At 44.8% G+C, this 17,530-nt stretch overlaps 1 protein-coding gene across 2 annotated transcripts; it reads right to left on the bottom strand.

The window, feature by feature from the left end:
* Nucleotides 1-57: 57 nt before the first annotated feature.
* On the bottom strand, nt 58-17,146 carry lingo4b (leucine rich repeat and Ig domain containing 4b). Of its 2 annotated transcripts, none has more exons than XM_070965554.1 (3): nt 16,801-17,146; nt 3,350-3,465; nt 58-3,218 (listed from the first exon to the last, which is right to left on the bottom strand). In XM_070965554.1, exon 3 carries the CDS (start codon nt 3,204-3,206, stop codon nt 1,395-1,397), a length of 1,812 nt encoding a protein of 603 aa, XP_070821655.1. In that variant the 5' UTR covers nt 3,207-3,218; nt 3,350-3,465; nt 16,801-17,146; the 3' UTR covers nt 58-1,394. The 2 variants fall into 2 exon arrangements, with proteins under 2 accessions (XP_070821655.1, XP_070821656.1); XM_070965555.1 differs by lacking the exon at nt 16,801-17,146 and adding an exon at nt 5,312-5,428.
* Between the last annotated feature and the right edge of the window lie 384 nt (nt 17,147-17,530).

Below are 17,530 nucleotides of genomic sequence, written 5' to 3'. Positions count from 1 at the left end.
GATACCAATCCAAAAATATTTTCCATCAAACGATTCAAGGCAATCCATACACACAAGGCAGGTTTAAATACAGGCATTTAATAAAGTGAAATGAAAAAGAAAATCATGTATGAACAAGAGAGCAGATAAACAAACCTGTCGATGCTGTACGTGTGGATCATTTACATCCTCTTTTCCTGACGTAGTAAAGCATTGCTTTGTGCGTAGTGCATCTACACAGCTACGTTTAAACACTACGGTGGCATATTTGAGTGACATTAATCCCCAGAACTAGATAAAATGATAGAATAAACCCAGCACTCACAAACGCCCTTGACCTAAATATTTACAAGATAACAATGGTGAGCATTCTCCGTGTCGATGGTGAGAATGTTACTGAGGCACATATTTTTCAGTGTTTTGTGTGGGTAAAAAATAAAAAAACAATGGTTTCTTGAATATAAAAAGGAGAAATCAAGAGTCATCTAATGTAATTACATGATAAAATTATATGTTACAAAAGAAAAAGTGGTCCGATTTGGACCTGAGAAACTTGTCTTGAGTATGAAATGGGAGAGGATACATTCCTATGTACATTATGGTCTGTTACCAGTCTCTGTGCACTGCTACATGATCATTTAAAGTAAGCAGTGTCCATAATGGAAAGCACGTCTCCAATGCAGCATACTGTACTGCAAAGCTCCAAAATGTCCAAAATTTGACCATAAAGTCGAGAATCAAAATGATTTGGCTAATCTATTCCATATATTTATTGCAAGTATCAAAAGCTTTGTAGTCACATGTTAAAGTCTTACAGCCAATGCTAAATTGGCAGTCTCTGACGCGATCCTCTGTGAGGAAGCAGAAATAGCAACTGGAGGGTCAACAGGGCAAATGTTTACTTGGCTTGTATTGGCAAGTGAAGACATAAAGCTGAGAACACTTGTACAACGTGGACGATTAAACAAGCACCTGATATGTTTTGACAATGCAGAAAGCTTTGAGAAATGTGTGAAACTCGATCTGTCTTTATGTGTTAATCCCCAAAATCTGTGAAAATCACAACTATTTCATAACTACATGCTACATAAAAAATTAGTCCTGTGCTAGGTAAGTGGTCGTTTGCTTATTCAAAGTAAAAGCTGTTAAAAAATGCACATCAACCATGAGACAGCTCTGCCTACGATCTGTTAACATCTTTCTATTTCAGGGTCATTATATATTCATCAGTTAGATAACACAGCAAAGTGGGTGCCGAGATGTAACTTTCCACTCTAAAATTAGAAGAGGGGTAGCAAAAGCCCATCAAACCGGCTCTGATTTGTCTTTAAAAGGGGTCTTTGACCAGACGTCTCTGTCCTTGAGTATCCATATGAAGTCAATATGAAGACCCCTTTCACCTTTTCCTTGGCTTTTTAAATAAGCTTCATGGTGAACCTGCCACCGTCACCTCCGTCGCCTCCACCACCCATGGAAGACCGAGGAACAAAGTCAATAGTTGCCGTGTGCTTGATCTGGCCTTTGCTCTGGCTCCAGAAGAACATGAAGACAAAACAGATGGCCACCGAGCTGAGGAAAGACAGGAAGCCCATGGTGGTGGCGATGATCAGGGTCTTTGCATCGAACGGGTATGGCTTGGCCATTTGAGCTGAGGAGTTGGCAGCTTGGGGACTTGAAGGCTCTGCCCAGCCCTCCTCTGGGAACAAGGGGATGGTCCGGTTACGAGGGAGCCCCTTCACGTACAGACCGACAGTCAGGCTGTCATTGCCAGCCGCGTTGCCTGCCAGGCACTGATATGTGCCACTGTCTTGGACTTGTGCAAAACGCACTTCTAGAGTGCCATTGAGCAACACTCTGATTCGTCCTGTTGGAGAAACCACATTCTTATGGGATGAGATCCAGGTGATGGATGGGGATGGATCCCCGTCGGCCTTGCAGGAGAACAGAACCGTAGTGCCTTCCTCTACTCTCGCCTCCTGCGGCCTGCGGTCCATGATACGGGCGGGGCGGCAGGTAAACAGCCTCGGGAGCTCCTTCTCCGAGAAGTCTCTGAATTCACGCTGTCTCACGGCATCGGGAGATGAACAAGTGGGCTGGTGTCCATCAAAGTTCAAGCGTAATCGGCGACGGACCACCCAGATGAGCCGGCAGTCACATGCTAGGGGATTCCCATCCAACCGCAACACCTGAAGGTTCCCCACAGAGTGGAAGACGCTCTCCTCCAAAGTCGTGAGCTGATTGGACGTCACATTAAGCATGCGAAAGTAGGCCAGCCCCCTAAAGGCCCCCGGCTCTATTCGTAGCAGGCTCCCCCCTGCTAGGTGTAGCTCCTGGAGTCTCAGGAGGTCCCCGAGCATATTACCTTGGATAACAGTGATAGGGTTGTAGGACAGGTCCAGGAAGCGCAAATACACCAGGTGACGAAGTGCTGAGTAAGGAATAGCACTTAGGTTGCAGCTGCTGATGACAAGCGAGGTCAAATTAAGACCGATCAGGCTGTTGCTAGCCAAAGTGTCCAGTGCCGGCCAGTTCGCAATCAGGAGGCTACGCAGGCGGTGGAGTCGTCGGAAAGCATTGTTGGGCAGTGTAGAAATGCTGAGACGTAGCATGCGAAGACGTGTTAGGCTCTGGAGCTGGGACAGTGCCTCGGAGGGAACCGAGGTCAGGTTGCTGCGGTCTATGTTGAGCTCCTGCAGGTTCTGCAGACCAAAGAAAGCCCGCTGGGAGATGAAGACCAAGTCGTTCTCCTCGGCTTCCAGCGTTTGCAGGTTCACCATTTCTTTGAAGGTATAGTCCAGAAAGACCAGAATCTCATTCTGGCTCAAATCCAGAAAGCGTAGATTTGACAGGCCAGAAAACACCCCGACCGGGATGATCTTGAGACGGTTATTCTTAATCCGAAGCGTCCTGAGATTCTGTAGGCCCTGGAAAGCCTCCACCTCAATCATGGAGATTATATTATCACTGAGATCCAACTCCTGAAGTTGCAGGAGGCCAGAGAACTGGCGGCGCCCCACAGTCTTAATCTTATTGTGGGATAAATCCAAACGCCTGGCATCGCTGGAAAAGCCCTCGGGTACTGAGTTCAAATGTTTGCCAGAGCAGATCACTTCTTTGGCCTCAGGTCGACACACGCAGCGTGGAGGACAGCTTCCTGCTGATACACACAGTCCAAACTGAAGCAGGATGCTCCACGCCCCCCATCGGACGACTGACTCCACAAACATCTTACCCCCAGCCTGAGAAGAGACGCAGACAGAAGACATTAGCTCTGTGTGTACAACAGTTTAAAGTCATGTTTAAATATGAAATACAGTTTTAGATCTCAAGCAAAAAGCAAAAAGTTATTTTAATTTCTGTGAAGACATACCGATTCAGTCTCGGAGTGCAGATTTTCATAACCAGTGGCAATCAAGTTGTAATCAGACTTGAGTTAAGTCCTCTGCAGAGATGTGGTGCTGTCAATAACATGCCCTTTGGAGTATCCTGGACAGAGCAGAGACACCAAAAAACAAGTGTTAACAAAATGACAGAAACAATGAGACGAAGGTGACGCTCATGTCCGAAAACCAGGACAAATCAAATGCATTAAAAACCAGCTACAAACACAACTCTGTGCACTTTGTTCTTAAATCATTCATTCTGGACCAGATGGTCTCGTGGAGAAGAGTGTCCAGGGCACCGACGTGGATCTCAAATGAAGTTTTTGATTGTTGAGTTTTGAGCTTGTTATCTGAGTTCAGTGTCCACCCTAAAAGTCCTCAGGTGTGCAATGGACAGGACAATAGCACGGGGACACCATTTCCACTGATGGCGATGTCCCTTGATGAATTTCTGGTGCTCCCGTGTGGTATTTGTTTTTGCACTTGTCATTTGTTACTCTGGCAAGAACAACAAAAAGTGCACAGTTTGGGTAGCAGAGTGTTCCCAGTGTGAAGCAGATGTCGCAGCTGATAAGACCGGCCTACATCTCTGTACCACAGACAACAAAATCCCTACTTAACTGATTATCAAAGAATACATCTCACTTTTTACTCAGGACATTTCATCCTCCCAAAGACTGGGAAAAGTACCATTAACAGTGCTTAACACCCGTGGAAGTGTCCACATATGATCTGCCCTATTTTTTTGGTTTTTAAAGAATTAGTGCGCCCGGCTCATGAGCGACATCTCTCACAGAGCAGATGAGGCTTCAGCGGGATGAGAGCTTTGCCCTCTGGGCCAGGCATCTGGATTCAGACACGCCAACTGTAGCCAGAGCCAGCAACCGTCTGAGGGCGATGTAGGTTTTCTAAATAAAACGAGTTTATATAGGTAGTAATCAAGCAGTACGTTAAAAATAATCACGAGTACCTCAAAATGTGGATGAATCGGGACAAAGACAGTAGGTCTACCGTTTATATAGGAGACCCACAGCATGTATGACTGTCCTGTGGCTCTTCCTGAAGTTTCGTGCTGCTTACGGATTTTTATTTTACCCGAATCCTCGTGATGACCTGACTTCAATTTTAAGTCTATTTGTATTTTTGTGCATTGCACATGTTTTACATTTACAATGCTGAATACAGAAACAAAGTTAAACCAAATCTACATAAGATTTTGTTTTATTTTCCAAAGTTTCCAAGAATCCTTTTATTTAACAACATTCATGACTATACTGGGAAAAAATTAAAAAAAAAAAAAAAAAAGTACCGACATGAATGTAAAGTATATTGTGAATAATAATTCCAGTTATGAATGAATTTCATCTACAGTAGCAATTTTCCACATATAGAGTTTAGAGTGAAATGTTTAAATTAAGCAATAAGTTTAAATAATGCAGGAAAAAAAATTACAATTCAGGTTTAGATAAGATGAAAAGAATTGCCAAAATGCTAGAAAAATGTGCTCTAAACCCGATTAAATCCAAACTCACGAACATCAAGAAACCGATGAAAAGACATTTTAATGTAAACAATAACGTAATTGACGATAATACTGATTAAAGAGCAGAAGCATCCTGCACACTTTTGAGGAAAGTGGTCCAAAAACAGGCCCGCTGAGGTGACATTACATAATTAAATTATTCTGCCACTGTCTGGCACTATGTGATGTAAATTATGTATCTCGCTCTCTAACAGCTGAGACCAGCTACAGTCTGCGCATCAAAGGTAACTGAGCTTAAAAATCAAGTCTAAATCTTAACGCTGCACCTGGTATGATGTCCCACAGCTGCACAGAAAACTCAAAGCCCAAAACATGAAGCCAAACAGGACGAAGTCATGCCTCATGACAGGCAGTTATATTATCTATAATACCTCAAAAATACAGCAAATGCCAGAGTGAGTCTAACCTGCGGCAGCTTCTCGCTGTCTTCATCACACAGCGTGGACTCGCCCTCTCTGCAGCCTCGATCTCCTCTGAGTGGCAGAGGTGTCGACAGTCCCAGAGCTGCACAGTCTGTCTCATCCCTGCTCCTCATGCAAACAGCTCTTATACTGGCTGGCTGGGAGCGCTGACTCCCAACCCAACACTCGTGCTCTTAGACTCCTAGGACTCCCATTAGACCGATAAATCAGGGAGCAGACACCAATACCGGTGCTTTATTAAACACCGGCCAAACCATCGATCAGGGGGACGTTTTCTTGATTACAGCTCTGGTAAAACAATCTGTATTATGTTCTAACTTTCATCTATCCATCTTTGATGTTTTAGCAAGGACTTTCCTAAAAGAACTGCGTGATTTTACTTTAACATGTGATTCATCTGGGATGGTGGATGAGTGTTGTTTTCCAGCCTCCCTCTTCCTTGGATACAAACATTGTAATGTAAACAAACTGATTATCAGCAATAAATATTGGGCTTTTAGTCGTGACGAACTCATACCAGTGTCCCATCACTGTGGAATACATGGGGCTCACGATTTAAATGTGCTGATCCCCCCTCGAACCAGGCCACCTTGTGAGAGACATAGACTGGCAGGTGTGTGATATCTCAGGCGGGTTGGCTGTCAGTTGCTGAGCCCTTCCAGCCAATCAGGAAGCAGGCTCGCTCCTCCTCTGCGTCTCTGCACACATCATAAAGCTACAGTCCAGCCAAAGGTCGCGACCCCGGAGTCACGGCCAGGACTGACCCCGTCCGTCAAATTAGAAAGTGGGAGAGTAAATGCATGTGTAGTTTGGACGTGTATTTCTCACCCTGCGTGGAGCGTGGTCACATGAGTGTCCCGTTACAGTGTTAATTATGCTAACTATTTTCTATTACACGCAGTCACCCGCCATTTCTATTAATGATGCACTTTCAAATTAGAGCAGACGGCGGCCGCTTAAAGGACTGTTGCTGCAGCGGTGGAAACACCTCAAACCTGCGATACCTTCAGGAATATAACACAGAAGTGCTTCATGTCAAATGAGCAGCAAGTTATTTCTTACAACCTTGATGTTTTTAAGGAGTGAGACAGCAGAAGTCTGTCACCAGGAAAGTCCTGCTATTCTTTCATCTGTAGCTCCCAAATATGAGTCACGCTCATAAATTCTGAATAAGTCCAGAATTAGAGAGAAATAAGACCAGAACGTCTGCAGAATTTTTGCGAGAAAGAGTCGCAAGCTGTCCTTTAATAACAACTAATTGCTGATATATTTATTAACTGTGTGATGTCACAATGCCTGGCTGAACCATTCGCTGGAGATGGAGGCTTAGCTTTTCCTAGAAGACACTGACGGTCGTGATGTCCTTTCCATGACTGATGAAACTGTTGTGAGACTGTGGACTTTATTTTTTTTAATTTTCAGCTCCAAAATGACTCAGTCACTGTCACATCTCAGCTGTTGCTCAACAACAGTCATTTCGGAGAAGTCCATTAATGATTTCTGTTTAATTCAATTTGATAATAATGTTGTTTGGTCACTGAGGGAAGTCTGCTCATCTGCTCGTCTCTTGGATTCGCTTACAGTCTGACCGGATAAAAGCCTGACTGACCGTCATGAAGCTGCCGTTTGATGTTCCTGAAAAAGCCTTTTTGCATTACTCGGAAACATCCGCTCTCCTGAAGCCGAGCAGGAGCCAACTCTTACCGAATAAACCACCCCGATGCCAAAGTGCAAACAATATCAAAGCCAATCGACTCTGCAGACAATCCTTTGGCAGAGTCCAGAGTCTTTTGGGTGAACTCCCACTATCGCTTAATTCTCAACTTCCTCGCTGTGTTTTCCCTCTCTCCTCTGTCATCGGGCAAAACTCATCGAGCCTCTCAGCTCTTATCGCCTTACATCAATCTGTGGACAGTTGCCACCGTGTTAAAATTAGGACTTTCTTCGCCGGCTGAGCACAGCTGCAGATTTAGTCATTATTATCTCTCCGCCCTCGCTTTATGTCCCCCTGATGGTTACGATGATGATGATTACGTTACTCAAACTACTAGTGCAATTAAAAAACAATCTTTTTATTGTGGAGGATGGTCACCAAAGTGTTTTCAGCTATACGTTTTCTGATTTCACGCTCGTTTCAGCGGCTCTGAACGTTTTGGCGTCAGGGATCTGCAGTATTGTGGGTGTGCACAGTGTGCAGATCTGAGTGTGATACTGTAGTCTGACTGTAAACGTGTGCTACGTCACTTTGTTCTCTCGATGCCCACAAAGATTTCCCCCATGGGAGACAATACAGGCGGCTGCAACTCCAACTCTGGTGAATGAGATGAACACTTAAAATCAAACCGCTAACATGAGCATTTCACATTCGACAAAGTGCGACAGTGAACAGAGACACACATCATTATCCTGCTGTAACAAGGCCAGAAGCAAAGAAGAGGCAATGACTCTCTGTTGACTTGAACTCTTCCTTCGCCTGCATTATGGCTTCATTAGCTTTGAAGACTCTCTCTCTCTGAACTCGGCTCTTTTAAGTGTTGCCTTATCTGCTGTTCCTCGACGCTCGATCTCCGCCTGTTACTTGGGGACATGCAGCAAAATGTGAAAAACTGTGACAGACAGGGTGTAATTACTTCATATTTTAGGCAAAAACTTCCTTTGCAACAGGTGCATGAAACAGGAACATGACCTAACGTGAGCCTCAGGGCGGCGGTCTGTTTCCTGGAGGTCCTGAGCATGAAGCCAACCAGCCCATCTGACAGAGACTGCTCGCTCTGATCCCGGCTGGGTTTTCTGACACTTGTCAAAGAGCTATTTTTATCTCGTCACAGTGAGAAAGACAAGAGCCTGGCTCAAATCCCCAATTAAAGCGACTGGAACAGAACAACAGCGCGAGGATCACGGACCGTGAGCTCGCGTCTTTGCACTGTGGTGTGTTTTCTGCCTGCGTGTGTGTGCTCAAACTGTTGAAAGTGTGTTTGAATGTGTGGTGGAGTTGGTGTGTGTGTGTGTGTGTGTGTGTGTGTGTGTGTGTGTGTGTGTGTGTGTCTCTTTTTTTATGAGCTTCTGGCACCTGCTGCAGTGTGACGGCCCCTGAGACCTCCTGCATGCAAGCAGCAAATATTAAAAGGTTTGCTGGCAGAACAGCTGTCGGGTGCATAGCTGGAAACAAAAGTCCCCTGGTCCCCCCCCCCAACCCTAACCCTACCCCCCCCCCCCCCTTGGGTTTGTTGGGGAAAGGGCTTGTAAACAAGATCATGTCAGGAGCTGCATCTATATTCAACGAAAATGTTAAAAATGCAGGGGAGCGGGCATGGAAAACCCGTCCCTCTACGCAGGAGGGGTCTGCTGCAGATAAACTTCATGGTGGAGAGTAACAGCACAGGCTCAATATCATGATACCCCACATCTAGATCCACACAGACAGCCAATGCTAGACGGCCTCCCTCTTTTCTACAATGCAGGACGAACACAGAAGTGCGAGAGCTGCCAGCGAGTCAGCAGGTGTTGAGATGTCATGAACAGAAAGTAACATCGAGTGCTAATGTTAGCAGGCCAGAGCAGCTAGCTAAAGAGCTAAAAGTTTGCATGTCAGCAGATGGGAGGAGGCTAATGAAGAGTAACGATCAAAGTCATGAGTTTTATAAAATATGCAGCATGGATTTTAGTGTATCGCACTGAGGGAAAAGCGACAAATCTGCCAAGTATATCGTCGCCCAAGAAACATGCTCCATCAATGACTGGATTTAGACGATCTGTGCCATCCGTTTCCTCAGTCACCCTCTTCGAATATGTGTCTCACTGTCCAGCAGCTTCTCTCAAAACCAGAACTGAAGCGTAATGTGTATAACTCCTTCAATTAATATGCAAATAAGTGCTGATTTTATAGACCCTTCTGTGGTTTTCCTTTATATAATGCAGGGATGTTCACAGCGTTTCATTTTCAACCAGGTATCTGACTCTAACTAACTGTAGTCATGTCATGTAGGAACTAGTTAACATGATCGTAGTCGCTCTGATGTTTTAACGCAGGTGGTTGGCGAGTGGTGATTTTAAGACTGTGCATGAATGTAAGGGGTGTGTGGATGGTGGAAGAGCCCAGGGCAGAGCGCCGGGAAATTTCCCTTATTTTCAAATCCCAGTGTTGACAGGTGCGCTTGTAGGAAATCCAGTGTGACATCTGTCAGTTAGCAGAAGACCACCGGATATGACAACGTCAACTAGCAATGCCAGCTCTCAGTTGTCAGTCAAGCGTTGCCAGAGTCTCGAGGTTCAGGCAAAACGTGTCCAAAAATGGTTTTATCCTCTTTTGAAAAATGTGCACAAAAGCTGCAGAATCAGTGACTACAGTTAGTATTTCTTAACAGTTCTTCAGCTGCAGATTAGATGATGATCCACTGAACATATGTACTGTAATTTATATGATTAACACAGCTGATTAGATCAGATTTGATTAATATTAATAGTGCAATAATCAACAATTAACACACAGTTTTTAAACCAAAAGTTTTATCTCCAAAACAAATGGTGGAAGAAACTGAGCATTGATTTTAGTTTTTTAAATATTGTTTAAACATCTTCATATATTTGAAATTACTGGTACAATGAGTTATACAGACCAAGATGATCATACAGTCGCTTTTAGCTTGATTATTAAATTAGGCGAATGACACAGGTGGAAATTGATCAGCTGTTGTTTGTGCTCATCGCAGAACATCTTGCAGACTGCGTGGCAGTCGAGCAGCCGTTTTTCATTTGCTGTTCGTGTTGAGAGAGAAATACAGACCCGTGAATACTAATATCGCCAAGGAAGGGTGTGTTTGCCCGGCTGCACAGCTGAAATTGGCGTGTGGGGGAAGAGATAAAGGCAAGTGTGTGCGAGCTTGTGTCTGTGACAAATGGGATTATATTAATTGTTTGCCTCTGTGCCTACACATTGAAACTGATTTGTTTCATCTGAATGTTATGGATTGTGCTGGTTCTGAAATGGTGAAGTTTGCACTGAAGAACAAACTGCCTGATGACACGAGGTCTGTCAGCGTCCACACTCCTTCCTGTCTCCTCTGTCTTACGAGTGTGTTTGTGTCAGTTTCTCTTGAGCTCTGGGTGTTTTTCTCTCATCTTTTGTTGCTGTTACCTGTTGCTGTGTGCATTCAAATGTTGCTTGCATTGATTTTACCTGTAATGAGATGTGCTGTAAAGCTAAAATAGTCTTCCTGTTTTATTTAACGGTCTGTCTGTGCAATGTAGAAACTCAGATGTATTTACACGAAAGGCCACTGTGAAGCATGGTTATAACAGGAAAAGTGATCGTTTGCATGTGAAAACTGGACATGTTAATCACAGAAAGACAAAGAGAGAGAGGGACAGACACATGAAGTATGGATGTGTTTGAGTATTTACACCCATGTAACGTGTGGTGGAAGTGGGTCACGCTGACAGACTCGCTCGCATCGGTCTTGTTCCAGACTGCGTGTCGGGTAAAGCACTCTGCTGTAATTCCTCATTCTGACGAGGAGAGAGTTAAGACTCTGTGCGACGTCACGCAAAGTGCGCCGTCTGCAATATTAATAATAGCACAAATAAATGAGGGAAGGGAATTAGTCTCAGTGCAGCGCCTATGTGATGTGACAAATTAGGTCGTCTCAGCTAACAGCGACGGATCCATCGACGTGCATCAGAGGGATGAGGGGAGGTCACGCGTTAAAGAGGAGCTGAGTGATGGGAGACAGAGGGCTCTGAACCTGGAGCGGGTCAAACTCTGATCAAACTGCATCACAGCAGCGTACATACTGACTGTAGGCTTCAACTGCAGTCAGCTCCTCACAAAATGTGGGACAGGAGACTGTTAGTGCTGAGAGATATCCAACATGTGGCCTCATGTTTCCATCGTCGAGGAACACTGAAAGTCCCTCAGTACAGTCAGAAAAGGCTCACCTCAGTAGAAAAAAGCTAATTTTCACAATCTATAGTGGTAAAAGTGACAAAAGAGGAGATACATGGAGCAGAAGGGTGGAGTTCATTTTTCAGATCGCTGACAGAAACAAAAGAGAAAGCAGTGAAATGAAAATGGAGTGAAACTAGGAGGGAGAATAACAATTATGAGACAAGGAGAGAGGAGGTGAGTAAACGAAGACAGAAAGAAAGTAAGAAGTGGGAAGAAAAGGAGGAACAAAGGCACGAAGGTGGAAAAAGGAGGGAATGAAAACAAATGTTGGCTAAATGTTAAAAACAAGACGGAGTTCAATATGAAGACAAGAGAGAGCAAGAAGAAGTACGAAGTTTTAGAAATTAAAAAACTTGTGCTGAAGTACAAGTACAAGTACATACTCGAGTAAATGCCCTTAGTTACTTTAGGCTTACTTTGCACTTCAGTCCAAGAGCCTCCGTCACGAAAACTCAAATGTCTCCAAATCGAATTTTTCCACCAAAAAACTACAAGTGGTGTCACAGAGAGCTGTCGCTGCAGGGGATCTGCGAGTTTCCAGCTGTGCAGGTTAAGAGGAAATGAGGTAAGCTTGACATCAGAAGCGGAAAGAAATCGCTATTGTAACATTTCAAAGAAAAGCCATCAGCTCCGTAATCTCCCCTCACTGATGTGCAGGTGGAGCTTTTCCTCTTTGGCGCGCCGCATGCTAATCTGACGGGGCCGAGCCACAATCGAACCCGGTCTCCAGCTGAGCCCGAGCCAGCCGGAGGGGCGCAAAGGGAAAAGAGGGTGCCGGTGTTGTACATGTGTGGGAGGGGACTGGAGGCTTGCTGTAACTGGCAGGTCACAGACTCGATTCCCGGCGGCTGCTGACGTGTCCATCGCTCCTCAAGAGTCTTTGAACAACCACTGCTTTCACTCTTTAAGATGCACATGTTGCACATCTGTTCCCACAGAAAACACTGCTAATAGGAGAGCCAGAGATGTAAATTTCCTCCTTTTCCTCTGCTGAACTGTCGGGTGGGGTCGCTTGTTATGTAGTTCAGCATCCTTGAGAAGAACTTGTTCTTACTTAATGTCGTCCAACCAGATCTAAAGGCAAAGGGCCAGAAAGCCTGCTGTCATAGCGTCTCGTGGCTGCATCTCACCACCTTCCTCGACCTCTTCAAAGACGCTGCGTGTCTTTGTAGCCATGATGAAATGAATTATAGCAATGAGGATAAAGACGCACTTTTGTCTGTCTTGGCTGACAGAAGTTCAAACCTTACTCTCTAACTCCCATATTCCTCTCCTAATGTACCCGTCAGACTGACTGTTTCTGAGTGATATTATTGTCAGCGTTGTCGGATAGTGCGCCCACGGTTCTGACACTGGAAAGGTACGGAGGGTGTAGGGTTCAGATGCTGTTCGGTGATTCGACATGCACTCGTTTGAAGCATGCTGACCCCTTTTATTGTGCTTCTAAGTGTTGTTCTAATGCATTTCTTCACCTAATGTGAAGTGCTTTGTGAAGCAATTACCTCTGTGTTTGAAAGGTATAAACAACCTTGCCTTGTAGCCCGATGACTCAATGGACCACGGTGTGACAGATGGGCCCCAAGAAGAGCGCCACCTAAAGGAAATCAATCCTCAAAGGCAATCTCTGGGACAAGCAGACAAAAACATCCCTCAGCTTTTCTATGGGAGGCAAACTGGGCTTAACCTGCCGCGGCAGATGGTTTGTCACACTCAGCCATGTGGGAAGTCATCCTTGGAAACTGTTTGGAGAAGTTCAGGAGCTTTGAGAAATAACTGGCAGGTGAACGGATGAAGCGTCTGTCATTCACCTTCTAACTTCAACCAATCAGATCAACAAACCATTTGTATCGTGAGACCGTCCGTTTCTCTTCTTTCAATGAAGAAACACTCCAGTTCGTGATGGATTCTCAGCATGCGTGATCTTCCTGTTCCTCGACCCCTCCATGTTTCCACTGACTGTCATTCCCAACCTGTCCACCAGATGCTCCCAGAGTTTCCCGCTCCCGCCAATCCCCCGACCCACTTCCTCCCTGCCACACCTGTTCCTCGTTCCCTCATTAAGCACCAGTGTATATAGTGGCCAGATCCTCTCATGTTGCCTTCCAGCCTCAGTTCTGTGCCCCTGTTCTGTACACTGCCGTGTCCTTTGTGTTTCTGACTGGTCTGACAGCGCGACATACAGCCTGTAAGCCTTTGGTTCCAGTGAAGTCCTTTGAATTCAGCCTGCTCTTGCTTCGCTGTGTCTGCATTTGGGTCCCCTTCCTTGTTGCCTCTGGACTAAAACCATCCTAACTATCTGCCTGAGTAATATCACTCCTTCACCTCTCTTCAGGCAGATAGTTAGCAGATATCAACACCTTTGTTAGTTGAAGCTATTGAAAAAATTAACAATAATAAAAAATGTTAAATCAATGTGAGACTGGAGGCTCATACAACAAAAACTGATGAATATGATCAAACTGGAAAGGACACACACGTCTTGGAAAGGGGAATTTGGCCTGAAAGAAAACACGCAGCATCAAAGAAACCCTCTACTGTAAAGATTTCTTCTTTTTCAAGGCGAAACAACACAAGGCTGCCGCTGACACGAGCCCCGGGCCAGTGGCATTCAGCTCTTCATTCATGCCCAGACCACATATCTCCACTGGTAAACATCTGATCTTTCTATTCATCTACAAAAACACTGTGGCCTGAAGTGTGCATGTGTGCAGCACAGATTCTGCCCTGGATAGATGTTTTCATGTGCAGACCCTCAAAAGAAAAGACAACTCAAGACAGACTTGATGTGAGAGCTAAGACATTTATCCAAAAAACAAGAGAGGTCCTGAACACGACTGTCGTCTTACGGCCGTTGAGACTGAAGATGTGGTGGGAAGACGTGTGCGTGGACGCATTGTTCCAGGCTCAGATGCATCTTCTTCCCAGACAGCTTGCCAACATCTTTGGCTAAGCCTGGTATTAAGGTGCTGCAGTTGGAAAGAAATCAAAGCTGCAGTGACATGGTGTGCTCGCAGCATATGGCTTTTCGGAGACAGATATTTTTAAAACACTATTATCAAGCTGCAGTCACTGGTGGCAAATTGCTTTATCTTATAATCTGGAATACATTTTAACTTGAAGAGTTATTCAGAAAGTCTGCTCCTCACGGCAGGCCGGACACTGGAAATTTAATGAACATGAATAATTGCTACTTGCTGTTAAGGCTGTTTCTTATTAAAGATATTGTAAATGGGTTTACAATACTGGGGTTGCCTTATGGTGAGAGTTAGTCGTCGTTTGAGTGAGACATTCGTTGTGGGAGTAGTGTGAAATTAAAATTGCCCAAATTAGAAAACAAATATGAAGCTTGAGGGCTCAATGTTGAAAAAAACACTCACATGTTGTGGCTTTCCTCTGGAGCTGAGGGTTCCTGACAATCCCAGAAAACTAAACCAAAACCCTCTGAGGAAGAGACTGAAAGCTTCGGAAACACAAAGGTCATCCCGAAGACACAGATGAGACGAAGATTTGTTTTTGTGAAGCAAAAATAAATGAATAAACTGGAAATACAAACTGAGGTACTGACCCCCAGCTGTAGGACAGCTACATCCTCTGGACTCAACCAGAGGCCTTTTTAATGAATATAACAACGTGAACCACGACCAAAGCTTCTCCCAAATCATTTCACCCAACCTAACTCACAAACCTGATCGAGCCTTAAAGTTATGCATCTTGGGTTTGTTATAGTGCCCAAATTCAGGGGCTGCCCATCAAATAAAGAGACACAAAGACAGTGTTATCATAATTGAACTACTCAATGTTTGAAAAAGTCTTAAACATTTGCTTCTTGTAAGATATTACGTAAGTCACAGTGCCAGAACAATGCAGATCATTCACCAACAAACCAGTGCAGGACAGATTAAACTGCAAAGGACACTCAGAGCTTCAATGCCTGAATATTTCTACCGCTGAGTCCATGAAGGCAAAGCAAAGGAACTAGTTAAAGACTTGTCATATACTTCTTTGCCTGAGGCAATCAATTGAGGTCTGGAGCAGCTGCCCAATATAACAGTCCAGATAAATCATTCCCTAACAAGGAGACTGACATACTTCCTGCGCATAAAATGCCCTCTGATTAAATTGCCCATTTGGCAGAATCCCAAGCGTCAAATCCTTGGTTCTCCCTTGATGGTGATCTGCTCCTCCGGAGCCACATTGCAACCGATGTGATGTGTGTCCCCATTATGACACGAGGAGAGGACGGAGAGGTTGCTGCCGGTCTGAGTTCACCTCTGTGCCCTCACTGAAATGCTGATCCTGGCTTATATCAGACTGCAGGTGAGCTGGCAATCAAATCTAACCGGAGGAGAAGTTTTGGACAAACAGGTCTGATCGGAGTCGCTGTGAGAGCGAAGCATCTTGATCTAAAAGACAAAATAAAGCTCACAGCCTCAGACTGGCCCAGAGGGGAAATGAGGCTGCAGTTACTGCCCTCTGTAATCCTGCTGAAACGCAGTTAAAACACAGTCTGCTGTGGCCCTTTTTAGGTTTATGGAACAAACTCTTCTGAGGATTACTGTTCACATGGACAGAGTGCAACTCCACAAGCACAACATCAACAAAAAGACGGATTTACACAAAGCAAAGCAGCAGCAGCCTCAACAGTAAAGAAGTAACAAAACACACTTCGCTTCTGGACACAACTGTTTAATAAAAAAAAAAATCCAGGGAATAAAGAAATGAATATAGGTCAGTATTAAAGTCACCACTGTACCAGACACAATAGTTCCTAATTTATTCTAGTGTCGTGGGCATTTTTATAATGGGATTTCTCACCGCAGAGACTTGACAGCACTGACGGAAAACACTGAAACAAGAACACCAAAAATAGGTCGGAATCCTTATCGTCGACCTTATCCGGGTGAAGAAAAACCACCAAAACAGGAAAAATAACAGAATCAGCCAATAACAAACAAACAGGAAACTGTTCCTCAGACAAGACACCAAATAAATAACAGTCACCAACAACTGGACGGCTCATCATGAAGACTTCCTCTGTCAGTGGTCTCGTGTTATCTCCATTTTTTGTGATTGGAAACATAAATGATATGATAATAATACTGTTTAAACTAATAAAAGCGTGATTGAACGCCTGCGCAAACGCGCACAGACCGCGCTGGCACACTTAAACCAGCAGGGACGTTTGAGGATTATTATAGCCTGGTGGCTCCGCACTGATAAATGAGGTCTAATGAATGCTGTAAAGTCAGGGTAAAGTCGTTTTTAGGTGGACTACCATGGACACACAGTACAAACCAGCATGACATGCTACAGAAATCATCCTGACACCTATAAACATCCCATAAGGCAGAACTCAGCCCGGGCTATAAATAACCTCGGGGTATTATAGAAGTGATGCAGGAATACTTCAGCCGTTGTCAGGTTCAACTAAACAGATCACAACCTCAAAAGTAGTCCGAGGTTTTTATTTATTTATTAGAAAAAAGTGTCAGAAATGGTGAACGAAGCTGCAGAGAAACTTGAACTCACCAGCTGAAGCTTGCAGTGAAGGAAACATGGCAGCCTTGAAAGCTTCCACTCATTAAACGTCCGTCCAGCGGAAAAACGCGCTCATCTCCGTCCAGGACACTTTCCCTCTTCCTCCTCTTCCTCCTCTGCCTCGAATCAACCAGACTTTTCCAACATCTGTCACAGCAGAGTCGCGTAATTTACCTCGCCCTCCTTCATTAATTTCCCTTTCCGACTGCCGAGGACCTCGGGGAGTTTTCGGATAATTGCGCTACTAAAATAATTTAGGTCGACGGCGTCTGTGCGTCTTGCTGCGCGCGGTGATGCTGAGGAGAAGCTGCTGCGCTCTGACCGCAGATCTGCTGATGCTGCGTCCTCCGCGTCTCCATCCCTCCGCTCAGCTGGAGCAAAAGTCACACGGATTTAAAGCTGGATGCGGACCATGTGTCGGGCCGTAATGCCCTAAATCCCAACGTAACGAGTAGTGAAGCACGAATTACGTCGTTACTTTCGTTACCAGAGCTCCCTTTTCTCTATATGTGCTAATGAAAGATTAAAAAGGGTGAATCCCGTCAGAGCCTGCTGTCCCTTTTCAACATCTCCTCTAGTTTTGTTATCAAATTGCGGGACAGTCAGAGGACATTCTCCTGACTGGAGGCCGCTTTTCAAAGTAAAACAGATCAAATAATATTAATAATGTGACCTCCTTCACTGAAGAGCTGATAACTGACCTCCTGACAATCACGAGCCG

This window comes from Chaetodon trifascialis, chromosome 7 (genome assembly GCF_039877785.1).
Source record: "Chaetodon trifascialis isolate fChaTrf1 chromosome 7, fChaTrf1.hap1, whole genome shotgun sequence".
Lineage (NCBI taxonomy): Eukaryota > Metazoa > Chordata > Actinopteri > Chaetodontiformes > Chaetodontidae > Chaetodon > Chaetodon trifascialis.
Note: the sequence above shows the minus strand (reverse complement) of the source record. Positions and strands in the feature narration are given on the sequence as shown.